The sequence below is a fragment of the Mesoplodon bidens genome (assembly GCF_964165515.1).
Source record: "Mesoplodon bidens genome assembly, chromosome: 10".
Classification (NCBI taxonomy): Eukaryota; Metazoa; Chordata; class Mammalia; order Artiodactyla; family Ziphiidae; genus Mesoplodon; species Mesoplodon bidens.
This window is the reverse complement of record NC_138172.1, coordinates 18,479,081-18,492,316: the sequence shown is the minus strand read 5'-3', so window position 1 is coordinate 18,492,316 and position 13,236 is coordinate 18,479,081. Positions and strand designations below refer to the sequence as shown.

Genomic DNA, 13,236 nt, shown 5'->3' with positions numbered 1-13,236 from the left:
AATATACGTATTGAGAAAGAGGGAGAAGAAGAGAGAAAGCAATTGTGGCAACATGTTATCGATTGATGAAACTAGTGGAAAGGGTATATATTCTTTCAATTTTCCTTTGGTTTGAAATTCTTCTAAATAAAACATTGGGAGGGGAAGCACACTATCTCTACCACTGCGGTTATCATCCTGGGGAGGCAAGACATTGTCCATCTGTCTTAGTTTGGGTTTCCCCAGAAGCAGACCCTGAGATAAAGGTTCAAGCGCAAGTCCTTTATTTAGGGGGTTGCTCCTGGGGAACACCGGTGGGGAAGTAAGATGAAGGGAGGATGTCAACAGAGAACCTTTCCTAGCCAGCCGCCTCCCACAGTGAAGGGAGCCTCGTCCCACCGGGAAGCTCTGGAGTTGTGTAGAACATCCCAGAAGAGAGGCGGCGCATTTCTACACCAGGGCAGCACAGGCTGGGGAGGCAGGGGCAGCCAGAGGAAGGCCCCCCCGCCAGGGCTTGGCAGTGGGATGGGTACTGGCCATGGTGAGCCTGGCTTCCCCTCCCCCATCACCCATCCATTCACTCATCCAACCAATTTCTACCTCCTGTCCACCAGGGCCAGGCTCCGTGCTAGGTGCTGGGGAATTATTTAGAAGCATTAAGAGAGACACAATCCCTGCTCCCACAGGGGAATGAAAATAAGTAGGGGAAACAAGTAAAAGCCAGGATTCAGAAATTGACAAGAATTGGGAGAATTCCAATCATCCATTCAGCTAATCCTCCAGCTTTCACTAAGCACATACCTTGTGCTGGTCATAATTCTTGACATGGGGATACATAGATCAAACAAGAACTGTAGGTCCTCTGACAACTCATGGATTTTTTTTTTTTAAGAAAAAATCTAATCAAATTCCTACTGCTGCAAATGGGTGCTGAGGCATTGAAATCCAGCTGCAGAGACACTGAATGGCTGCATCATTTGCATGCAGTTAGAGAAGGCTCCCTCCTCCCCTCCCTCTACCCTGCTGTGCCCAGAGCACTAACCCTGCCTGTGAACTGACCCGGCGGAATGTTCCTCTATGAACTGAATTTGCTCCCGTAACAGCTGCAGCAGAAGGGTGCACTCTGCCTCTGTTCTTGGTACCCGGCTCTTCTCGGTAGTGTGGCCCCTGTAAGAACCCTGATGCCCCACAGGGAGAGAAGGGGACTCAGGGTCCACTTAGAGACGTCACTCGTCCTCCACTCCTGCCCAGAGACCAAACGGTGCCCCCGATCACGTGAAAGTAGAGACATCAACCAAACCTGGTTCCATTCCCTTCTAAACACCAGAGGAGTTATTCGTACAAGATTCGTCATTTAACTGATGCTGGCAGAACGCTGTGTGATTTCAGCATCAAACACATCCCTCTTCCGTAATATCGTCCGTCCATCCGTCAGGAGACAAACACAAAGACAGAGAGATAAGAGTGTGGCACGAGCTACAGACATCAAACCCTGGGATTTGGGGAGTTGCAGCTGTTTTAGGAAAAAAAAAAAAAAGAGGCTGGAGGTACAGCTTAGAGGATTGCAGCCCTACTGTTCTAAGTTGTTTTTTTCCCAGCATGGTGTGGAATGGATCCTTTTCTTCTGGTCAAGCTTTTATTGCTTTCCTGTAATTTGGATGAGGCGGCAAACCAGCACTTTTTAACAAACCGCCTGAGGAAAGCCACTGCGTGCTGGTTTCTGAATGGTGCCGGGCTGGTGGTGGTGGGACAGGCAGCAGTCGGGGGCCAGCTCTGGGCAGCCCAGCCCAACTTTGTTCTGGGCTCAAAGCCCTCCTCAAAGTTTCTCCTTTCTCTCTTTGCGAACGATCTGTCTCTATTGCCATGGGCCCGGCATCTGTCTGTCCAGGCCGTGCATGCATCTCCTCTCCAGGCCACCCCTGATGAAGCTGGCCCAAGACCCATCACCTCCAGCCAGATGTCAGCACAGCCCCTTTGCTGGGCCTCAGGCCTTGGCCTCAGCCTTACCCCCTTCCAACCCTCCTCACAGCAGTCTCGGGGAGCCTCCTGCAATGCACATCTGCTCCTGGCAGGCTCCAGCGCTCTCTGTGCTCCTCCGGATGAAGCCCTCGCTCCCTGGCACAGCCTCGACGCGCCCAAGATGCTCCACCTCCCAGCCTCGTCCCCCCCTTCCTCCCCCTGGACACCCAGGCACACCCGCTGCCTGCTCTGTCGGGAGCACACGAGACGTCCGCCCATGCCCTTCCCTCTGCCTGGAGAGGACTTCTTCCAGTCCCTTCCGCTCTCCCACACCTTCTTCTCACTGAATCAGTATTTCCTCCTCTTTCTGGCTTGCCTGGAGGCCACTCCTCCGGCTGGGCATCCCTGAGCCTTGACACTGGGGTGAGCTGCTCCTCCCACGCACGTCTGCTCCCCCATCACGGCCCCACCTCGCCAGCAGGGCACACCTGCCTCCATGCCCACCATGCGCCCCGGCAGAGCCGTGTCCTAGCTTTCCTGGCATGTCCCACAGAGCTCCTGGGGGGAACGCAGGCTCCATCAATGCATGCAGGATACACAGGCGAGTAAATGAATGGACCTTTGTTCGGTCCACCACTGAAATGGAGTTCTTCACCAGTGCTGGGCAGGGTGTGGGCCCTACACTGGTGACCAGCTGGTTACCAATTAAGTGTAGAAATTGAGAGTGTTTGGAAACCTTTAAAACAATTTACCTGAGAACTTTCTTGTCTGCACAACCTATTAATAAAAATGCTGGCCTTATATTTTGTATGTCTCTGTTTTATATATGCATTTTTTCTATTAATGTATTTTTATGGTATTTTATGCAAGTATTGGTCTGTAGGGGATTCAAAATCTAAAAAACTGGTCTTTTACCCCCGGATCATTTGAGAAGCACTGTTCTACACCCTTCCTGGGGTGACAAAAGTGGTGTGTGTGTGTGTGTGTGCGCGTTAGTGTGTGTGTGTGCGCGCGCATGTGTGTGCGTGTGCTGCGGGGTTGGTGGGGGGCACAGGAAAAGGAAGAATTAGAAGATAAACCTGGTTGAATTGGCATTTTCAGGGAATACTTTTGCATAAGATGTCATCAAAAAACTTTCTCAGAATCACACAATCCAGACAATAAACAGCTCATCAAAGAGACTCCTGAACCCTGAGCCCCAAAAGGAAGAATAAATTGCAGCTATTAAGATCGTCCTGTTCGCCTAACTGACCCAGACAGCCCCGTGTCACGGGGACCGCACCATTGAGATGTGTCCCTCTCACCCACACTGGAAACACAATTTTTAAATTTGTTTCCTCACTTTCCCCCAATCTGGCTTCCATTAGAGAGCTATTTCCCAAATTAACCTCTGTGCCCTCTCCAGTAAAGAATGCAAGAGATTTCCACCAACTCTCTTCTCCTGTTCCCAACATGCCACATGTGTTTAAGAGAGGGCAGCGATTTCCTGGCGAGAAGTGGTTGGGAAGGGATCGTTCTGGCAACTGTTCTTTGAAAATCTGCCCAAAGGTTTTTTTTTTTTTTTAACGAGAGGCACCCCTTTGCTCCCCAAACGGTCTCTCACGTTGCCATCCTGAGGCCAGTGCTTAATTGATGCTAAGGAATTTCACTTGAAATCACCTTCCAAGTGCTGAGCAAGTGGAAAAATGATGTCCGCAGAGGCAAGAGGCTGTGTGTAGGGGACTAAGGTAATGGCTGAACTTTATCTGTGTTCGTGAGAGGAGATCAAATAAGTCACCGGTGGCCCCAGCAACAGTGAGTTATCATTCTCTACACTTGTTCAGAAAAATGTCAGAACACAGGGTGGTGATCATGCATTCAAAGCCCACATTCAGTCTCCCCAGAAACGGTTTTCTTAGCTGAGGCCTCCAGAATCAGACACACTGGGTTATTTCTTTGAAGGCAGCACTAAACACATGTTAGTGGCAAAGTTCAAGCCTCAAAGTATAATTTCAGAAACTATGAACCGAGTTTCCAACTCAGGCATTTAGGTAAATGGACACAGACTGAGAGCTTAGAATCAGAAGCACTGTTTTTCTGGAAAGGAAGTGCCGCCATATTCCCATTCCTACATCCACAACCTGTATTCACACCCTTCTATACTAACTCTGGGCTTGGCTGTGAGATTTGATTTCAAAAGTGCTTGTGCCCTGGTGCTTGCCCTCCCCTGCTGCTCTTTGGAACCCTGAGTCTTCCATGGGAACAAGCTTGGGCTCACCTACTGAAGGAGGAAAGGCCACGCGGAGCAGAGATGAACCATCCCAGCTAAGTCCCTTCAGGACCAACCAGCCTGCGTACTGCCAGGTAAGTGAGTGAGGCCATCATGCAGCCCCAGCTGAGCCTCCAACAGACCACAGATACCAGTCGAGCCAGTCCAGAGGAGAAGAACCACCCAAATGATCCACAGAGTTATGAGGACTGAGTTTGTCGTTCTAAGCCAGTAAGGTGGTTTGCTACATAGCAAAGGCTACTGACACACACTCATCCATCCATTTGTCCATTTAACAAATATTTGTTCAGTGCTTCCTGTAGGGTCACTGCGATAGGCACAAAGGCAAGTGAGCCTCACCCAGAAGCCCCTTGAAGCCAAGGATGTAGCTTATGTGTCTCTGCATCCCAGGCCTAATAGACACTGGCATATAGGAAGTAATCAAAAACTTTGTTTTGTAAACACATAATTTGGAATAAATCCCAAGGGGAGAAATACAGAGATGAAGCTTTGAAAGTGCACATTGCTTGACTCAGCAATTCCACTTGTGAGTATTTAGCTGAAGGATATATTTTCAGGATGTGTGCAAAAATTTAATTACAAGAATGTCCTATCATAGCTTTGTTTACAGTGACTTCATTTGATTTGGTTGAAAATCCACTGGTTGCAATAGCAGTTTGGTCTCTATGAGAATATGGTTGAAAAAAATATCAGTCATGGGTATGGGTAATTGTGATCCATGGTGGGGTAGCTTTATGACCTTTTTGTATCTTTAGACACAAAATATTTAAATATTTGTTAGAAATTTTGGGGATTTTTTTCTGGTTTTTAAATTTCAAATTCCTTTTCAGTCAATTAAGCATGCTTTGGGGTTGCTAGTAATAAGAAGCAGAAAATAAGTTTTATGTCTAGCAAAAGGGAGTTGGTTGGGTGGCAAAAGAAGCATAAAATGGATACTTACTGGGAATTCCCTGGTGGTCCAGTGGTTAGGACTCCACGCTCTCACTGCCGAGATAGGTATGTCTCTGGAGAGAGAGAGAGAGAGAGAGAGAGAGAGAGAGAAAGAGAGAGAGAGAGAAAGAGAGAGAGAGAGAGAGAAAGAGAAAGAGAGAGAGAGAGAGAGATTTTTAAGAAATTGGTTCATATGACTTGTGGGGGCTGCCGAGTTGTTTTGTTTTTTTAATAATTACTTTTTTTTTAATTTATTCATTTTATTTATTTTGGGCCGTGTTGAGTCTTTGTTGCTGCGCGCGGGCTTTCTCTAGTTGCGGCAAGCAGGGGCTACTCTTTGTTGCGGTGCACGGGTTTCTCACTGTGGTGGCTTCTCTTGTTGCAGAGCACAGGCTCTAGAGCGCAGGCTCAGCAGCTGTGGTGCACGGGGCTTAGTTGCTCCGTGGCATGTGGAGTCTTCCCGGATCCGGGCTCGAACCTGTGTCCCCTGCATTGGCAGGCAGATTCTTAACCACTACGCCACTAGGGATGCCCCCTTGAAAGTTTTTATTCAGCAAACTGAACCAAGATTAATTTTTCAATCACTGGCGCACACGTCATAAATTTTGAGTGTCCTGTACAAGACAGGAAATGACTAACTAAGGCCATTTCCATCTTTTTAGGTGATGGTCGCATAGGGTGTTTCCTTCTTAATGCAATCCCAAACAGAGTGTCATTGATGGCAAATATGAAGACATTTAAAAGTAGAAAAGTAAAAAACAAAAATCTTACATTAAAAAACTAGATGATATTGGTGAAAGATACATAACAAGTTGCAAAGTCATTCCAAGGAAAATTTCCCCTTCGCACACAAAAAACTCCTCTTTCGATAAACCTAAGAACTAAACATCTTCATTTTCAATGAATTCAACATCCTCACCACACCGACAGCTTAATCAATTTGCTTCTGGCCTAACTGGTCTTGACCAAATTGTCTGCTCTGATGTGTAACAGTAAAATGCTGGAAATAACCTAAACATCCGACAGGAAGGTTAATAAACCATGCTAAATAAATCACGGTTTGTCAATACAACGAATGCCATGCATGCATTTAAAGCAATGTAAATACGCATTTATTGCAAAGGCAGTAAATGAATTCTTCTAAACATTTAAGAAAAGATTTATAGGTACAAATAAGCCCAATTTAGTTGACCACATAGCAAACTCTAGGAATTTAACCAAGAGGGATGGATACTCTTTTCACCCACATTTCCGCTGTTTATTCAGTTCATCAAACCTAGTATTTGCTAAATATTCTTTCCTAGCTATTTCAGAAGTATCAAGTGGAAAGCAAATCCACTCAGTTCCAAAATGGTAGGGGTGATTCCAAGGCTAACCCTCCTGGTCATGTCTCCAAGAAGAAGAGGGTGACATGTCAGCTTGTGTCAACCCAGGAACAATATGCTTTCCTAAGAGAGATTTTAGTGTTTAACTAAACTGTGATGCCCTCCTTCTCCTGGACTTCGGTTTAAGAAGATATTTTTGAACAGCTTTATTGAGGTAAAACTGCCATACAATAAACTGCACAGTGATGAGTTTTGATATATTCATCCACCCATGGAACTAAAACCACAATCAGGATAATAAACATACCCGTTCCCTCCAAAAGCTACCTTGTGCCCTTGTATTCTCTTCAGCCCATCCCAACGTCCCCTTCAAGCAATCACAGATCTGCTTTCTGTCACGGTAGATTAGTTGGCATATTCTGGAATTTTATATTGTTGCCAGTGTCAGTAATTCATTCCTTTTGACTGAGGAGTAGTATTCCATTGTATGGATGTAGCACATTTTGCTTCTGGATTCACCAGTGAATGGAGTTTTGGATTGTTTCCAGGCTGGGGCTGTTAGAAATAAAGCTGCTATGAACATCTGTGCACTGATCTTTGTTGGGACACAGGCTTTGGTTTCTCGTAGGTGAATACAGTAGGCCCTCCATGTCCACGGGTTCCACATCCCCAGATTCAACCGACCGCAAATTGAAAATATTCGGAAAAAAATTCCAGAAAGTACTAAAAAGCAAAACTTGAATTTACTACAACATGGCAACTATTCACATAGCATTTACATTGTATTTACAACTGCTTACAGAGCATTTACACTGTATTAGGTATTATAAGTAATCTAGAGGTGATTTAAAGTATACAGGAGGATGTATGTAGGTTACATGCAAATACTATGCCATTTTATATAAGGGACTTGAACGTCCATGGATTTTAGTAAACCTCAGGGGGGTCCTGGAACCAGTCTCCTGTGGATTCAGAGGGATATCTGTATATAGAAGTGGAATGGCTGGATCATATGGTTATGTTTAACTTTTTAAGCTGCTGCCAAACTGCTTTTTAAAGTGGTTGTACCATTTTACATGCCCATCAGCAGTATGTGAGCATCTGGACTTTGTTTTAAACCCAGATAGAAGTCTGCAGAAGGGCTGTCCTTTACATAAACATCTTTAAGAAGAGACATGGGTGGAAGTCGGGGACAGAACGGTTACTCGGGAACCAGCAGTGGTCCACAAGGAAGTGGGGAGGGCTAGTCTGACGGGAGAGCTAATGGGCTCTGCATCTATTCCCCGCTCTCTTTGTCCCCGCCTGGGAGTGGGTGTGGGAGAGGAGGGGGAAAGAATTCCGATGAGCTGCTTTGACTTGATGCAGTTTTGTTGGTGTCAATAAATACTTAATTAATAAACAAGTGTCAAGGGAGGCCAAAAGGGAAGAGGCGCAGGGCTCAGGTTCCAAAGAGGGAGACTAAGGAGCTCATGGAGGGCGGGGGAGAGCGGGAGAGCCAAGGCTGCACTGACACAAGACTCTCATTTTACAAAATGCCTACAATCGGGATTACAGAGCCTTTTCATTACTGGGGAAATGAGGTCCTTAAGGATGGCATTCTCAATCCCGAAAAAACAAATCGCTCTTTTCATTCATTCATTCATTCATTCATTTTTGGCTGCATGCGGGCTTTCTCTAGTTGCCGCAAGCGGGGGCTACTCTTTGTTGCGGTGCGCAGGCTTCTCACTGCGGTGGCTTCTCTTGCTGCGGAGCACGGGCTCTAGGAATGCAGATTTCAGTAGTTGTGGCTCGTGGGCTCAGTAGTTGTGGCGCACAGGCTTAATTGCTCCGCAGGCATGTGGGATCTTCCCGGACCAGGGCTCAAACCCCTGTCCCCTGCATTGGCAGGCGGATTCTTAACCACTGCGCCGCCAGGGAAGTCCCCAAATCGCTGTTTTTAAATCTCACAGTTAAAAAGATATTTGATGTCTCTCGAGCCTATGGCCAGAGGGTTTTCTGATGGGAATCCTTGATTGGATATTACACAAAATGAGCCAAAGAAAGAGGCTAGCTTCTCATGGCCCACCTTCTTTCCTGGGCTTCCTTCTAGGTTCTTCTGTGCCTGCAGTTTTATTTCACTCCATCCTTGATTTCTCAGCCTCTCCCATTCACTGGAATCACTGGCTCTGGGATCCTTGCTGGCTTCCTAGCTGCTACATCCAATAGCCTTTCTCAGATTCATGCTCCTGCTCTCATGGAAGCACTGGGTCTTGCTGCCCGCCTCCTCCTTCTGGATCTTTCTCTTTCTAGGGCCTGCAGAACGCTATTCTCCTCCCCACTTCTCCCACGGCTGCAAGCTGACTTCCCTACAAAGCCGACCCCGAGATGCAGATGACTGGGGGTGCTCTCTACCTCACCTGTGGAGGCGGGTAGCAGGATGAGGGGGAAGCTGAGCTGTGGTTCAGTCTTAGCAAAGTCCTCAGCCAGCCCGCCTGGGAGCTGTGGAACTGGCACAGCCATTCTGAGCTCTGAGTCGGAGCAGAAGGGCCAGATCCTTAGGGTCCCGCAGAGCAGCCACGGGATGAGGGCTGCCCCGGGAAGGAGGGGAGGCTTGGGTGAAGCGGTGTTCTTCAGCCAGAGGCCATTAAACAGCACTCCCAGCAGCCAGGGAATCAGTCCCTTCCCTACAGGCGGATCTGGGCAGCACATGACAGCATGCACTAGACCTACCTTCCCTCCAGCTGCTCCTTCCCAGGCACAGTTGACACCTTAACCACGGCCTCAGGCTATGGCCTTCTGCTCTTCTCTATTTACAATCTCCTTTTAGTAAAACACTAGCAGGAAGAAGAGCCAAGAAGAGTACCTAACATTCATAGGGTGCTTACTAAGACTGCACGGTAGGCACTGTGCTAAGCATGGCCACTGTACAATCTCATTGAAGTTCACAGAAGCCCAAAGGTGTAAGTGTATTAAAACTCCATTTTAACAGCCGAGGAAAGTGGCAGAAGAGTCTTCCTAAAAAAACTGTTTCTGCTGTGTCACCTCCTAGCTCAAAGACCTTTGATAACTCCCATTTAGTCAGGATAAAAGCCCAGTCTCCTAAGTCAGCATCCAAGGCCCTCCACCATCTGCCCCGAGCCTGCTTTTCTGTAATATTTCCTTTTCTACTCCTGCCAGCCTGGTCCCTTTGCTAGGACCTTAACCTGGTCTGCTCCAACCTCTTCCAGACTAGCTAGGGTTAGCCGACTATGTTCACCCCTTCGTTCATCATTCATTCACTTCTTTGCTGGCTCACTTACTAGAGACCTAAGATGCAAGGTTGTGTACCAGGCGCTGGGGACACAGCGCTGAGCGGACATGGCCCATCCACCCCTTTGGAGCCTTATACTCTGACCAGAAACATGAACATTATTCAAGTATTTGCCAAAAATCTGTCTAGTGCTAAGACAGAGCCTCAAGGTGTGCTGAGAGTTTGAGAGACACTGACGAAGAAATACCGGGGACCCTCCAGGAGCCAGGCGCTCTTCGAAGGCCATGGATATGGCCACTTATATCAATCCCCCCCACCATGCTCATATCCCACTCTCTTCCTGGGGGCCGTATCTGATCATCCCTGCCTTTGGGGCTGCCCACCCCTCCTCTGAGCATCTAAACTGCTCAGTCACAACGCAGGCTTGCTTTCTTATTGTAAAGCACCATCTATCTCTCTCAGATAAATGTTAAGAGTCTTGCTGATGCTAGTCATCACTTCTCTGAGGGCTCATTCTGTGCCAGGTTCTCCGTATGCTTAGCACTGCTCAGTCATTGCAATAACCTCATGAAAACCCTGCATCTTCTCATCTTCTCAACGCCCACTGTCTCAGCTCCACCAGAAGCCGACCCTGAGTGGGGACTCCAGTACAAGTCGTTCATGTGGGAACTGAAAGGAATATGGGCAGGGAGGTGGGGAAGGAAGTCGGTAAAAGGCCTGGGAGCGAGCAAGTTAGCCCTGTGGGAAAATGGAGCTGGATCCCCTGGGGAATTTCTGGGAAACGGTGTAGAATGCACACACCTCAGAGTCATCGTACCCAACGGGGAGGGAGTTGGGGTATTTATTCACCAATTCCATCAGACATGGGTTGAGAGCTGTGTGGGCGGGGGGGGGGCGGCATTAATTCCTGGGCACTTCTGGCCCCTTCGAGGGCAAATAAAATGGTCATGAGTAGCTAAAGTCCCTACGTGAAGGAACACAGGCACTGGGGTGACCTGAAGCGGTAAGGGCATGGGACCCATTGCTCCCATATTACAGATAAGGAAATTGAGGTTTGGAGAAGCCAGTCCGAGGTTACAGGACCAGAACTATCAGCACCAAGAGTCTTTCTGGCTCTGAAACAACCTAAAATGCCCCTCGAGAGGCATTATCTTGTCTTATCCTTCAGTAACCCTTACTGCTCTTCGCACAGGCTAAGAACCCAGAGGAGATTCCACAACGGCTTCCTGATTGATGAGCCTTAACAACAAGAAGCTTGTTAAAACCACAGAATAACAAGCTCTTAAATGTGCCTCCTTCCTTCCTAAGAGCAGGTTTCTTGTCACCGTTTCCGAATAAGCTCCTGCGCATCTCAGATCCCCTGTCACTGCATCCCCTCCGAGGCCTTGATGTGTGAAGACAGGGAAACCGAGGCACGTGGTCCTTGCCGGCATCCTCTTGTGAAGCAGAGGCCAGAGCTGGAGTTGCTACTCCTGGGCCTCCACCGAAATCCAAATGCCCAACCAATCCTTTTTTCCCCTCCATGAAATTCCCCTAACTCGATTAAAGAAAAAAATCAATCAATTTACATGGTAACAGGAAAGGACAGGGTCATGTTTAAAATATTCCCCTATCTGTACCAGAGGGCACGGCCTACACGCTTCAAGAGCGCAGCCAAAGGCCCTGGGGATTTGTTTTTCTTTCCCTGACCCGAGAACTCTGATCTCTCACTTAACCTCTGACCTCTTCAATTCAGATAACCAGGGAACTGGCAGCTGGGGCTGGGGGTGGGGGTGCTCAGAATGCCACCCTGCTCCGCCTCGGGCTCCTTCTGGCCATGGAGACAGAACAAAGGGAGGCGGGGGCCCACAAAGCACTCCAGAGCCCGAGAAGCCGGCTCCCAGGGCTGCGGCCAGTCCTGCAGGGACCCCTGCTCCGTAATCACTTCCCCACCAGGCCCTCCACCCGCGCGGCGCAGGGGCCGCCTCATTACAGCTAATGCCATTTACAGTCTGCTTTGTGCAGGGGAAAAAATCATCAAGCAACACGAAGCCCTTGCTTTGACTCCATTTTCCAGACAGACTGAAACAGGCTTCACCCAAGCTCCATGACCTCCCCGCCAACCCAAATAGGCCTTTTTTTCTTCTCTTTTCTTTTTTTTTTTTTCGACCTCAGCCTTCATTTAAAACAGGGCCAGAGCCTGAATTTTTAACAGCAGCTACTTAGAGCTGGGTATGAGGGACTTGTTTGAAATGGAATCAGCTGTCTTTATTAAACCATATATTTTCATTCTGCCGGCAAAGCTGGGAGAGGATTTTCATCCTCTCTGGTGTACTCCCCAGTGCAGCTGCATGGGACTCAGAGCTGCACATCCAGCCCTGCAAGCCCTAACTACTCCACTCTCATCCCACTGGCTGGGGCTGCGTCCAACTCTCCGATGCAGCCCCAGAAACAATGCATTTTAAAGACCCCGAAGGCCAAAAATCACTTCGAAATGAGTGGTCCCTTCTCCCCCACTCCACAGCCCCACTTCGTCACTCCCCCAGGTTCCCAGCTCTGTGGCTGCTCCCCGAGGAGACCTGCTGGCGACTTGGCAGCTCAGAAGTGACCACCGGGGTCGGTCGTGCCCCAGGGCTGATGACTAAATCTCTGCTCTGGCAAGAAGCTATTTGCTGCCCGCTAGACAATTAGACCTCTTAGTGACAGACATGTCTTTGGAGCCTCCAGTTCCCAGATGCATGTGGGTGGGCCTTTTATTCATTCATTCATTCATTCACTCATTTATTCATTCAGCCTCCTAGAACAGTGCCTGGCACTTAAGAACAGCCCGTTTGCAGCTGCCGTTCATATTCACAGCCAACATTTACCAGAGGCCTCCTACTATGCGCCAGGGAGTGGAGATGAAATAAATAAGACCCAGGCCCTACCTTCGTGGAGATCATGCAATCCAAATGTGGTTTTCCACCTAGCCGGCCGGCACTTCAGAAGCACCTGGTGAGCTTTTATGAAACGCTGATGCTGGGTCCCAGCTCCAGAGATTCTGCTTTAACTTGCTGTGGAGTTGGGGGTGGGCAGGTCTGCATCCTAAAGGCCCCCAGTTGTTTCTAATGCACCATCACAGCGGCGAACACGGTTCTCTGGGGGGAAGGGCAGGCGGCACAGCTAACCCCAGGGTGAGGAGGGCAAGAGCAAGGTGCTGCGCCTACAGCTCTCACTGGGGGGCTGGAAGGCTTTCTAGTGGTGCTGAGGCCTAAAGCCATGAATCACCATGCGCTGGGCCCAGGTACTGGAAGCGGAAAAGGAGGAGGAGATTCCAGGAGATGTGAACAGCACAGTTCAAGGCCCAGAGTGAAGATGGGGACAGGCAGGGGCTGTCATCCACATAAGGGGTTTGAACTGTGCCCAGGAGCACTGGTGACCAGAGGAGGGAAATCATTACGTTTGCACCTTAGAAAGCTCCTTCAGCTATAGAGTGGATGGAAGGCAGCCAGAAGGAATCCAGGTGAGAAATGCCAGTGGCCTGAACTATGGATGTACCAGCCTGACTTAGTTTACTGCCCCCAGGA

The 13,236-nt window shown here is 48.5% G+C and overlaps 1 protein-coding gene across 1 annotated transcript in view; it reads right to left on the bottom strand.

Moving 5' to 3' along the window:
* LOC308624458 (uncharacterized protein) overlaps positions 1–13,236 on the bottom strand; it is a 75,186-nt gene that overhangs the window by 24,451 nt on the left and 37,499 nt on the right. Inside the window, exon 3 of the mRNA XM_081247673.1 lies at positions 5,148–5,211. Coding sequence (XP_081103799.1) covers positions 5,173–5,211 — 39 coding nt within the window. The 3' untranslated portion in view covers positions 5,148–5,172. The remainder of the gene's footprint in view (positions 1–5,147; positions 5,212–13,236) is intronic.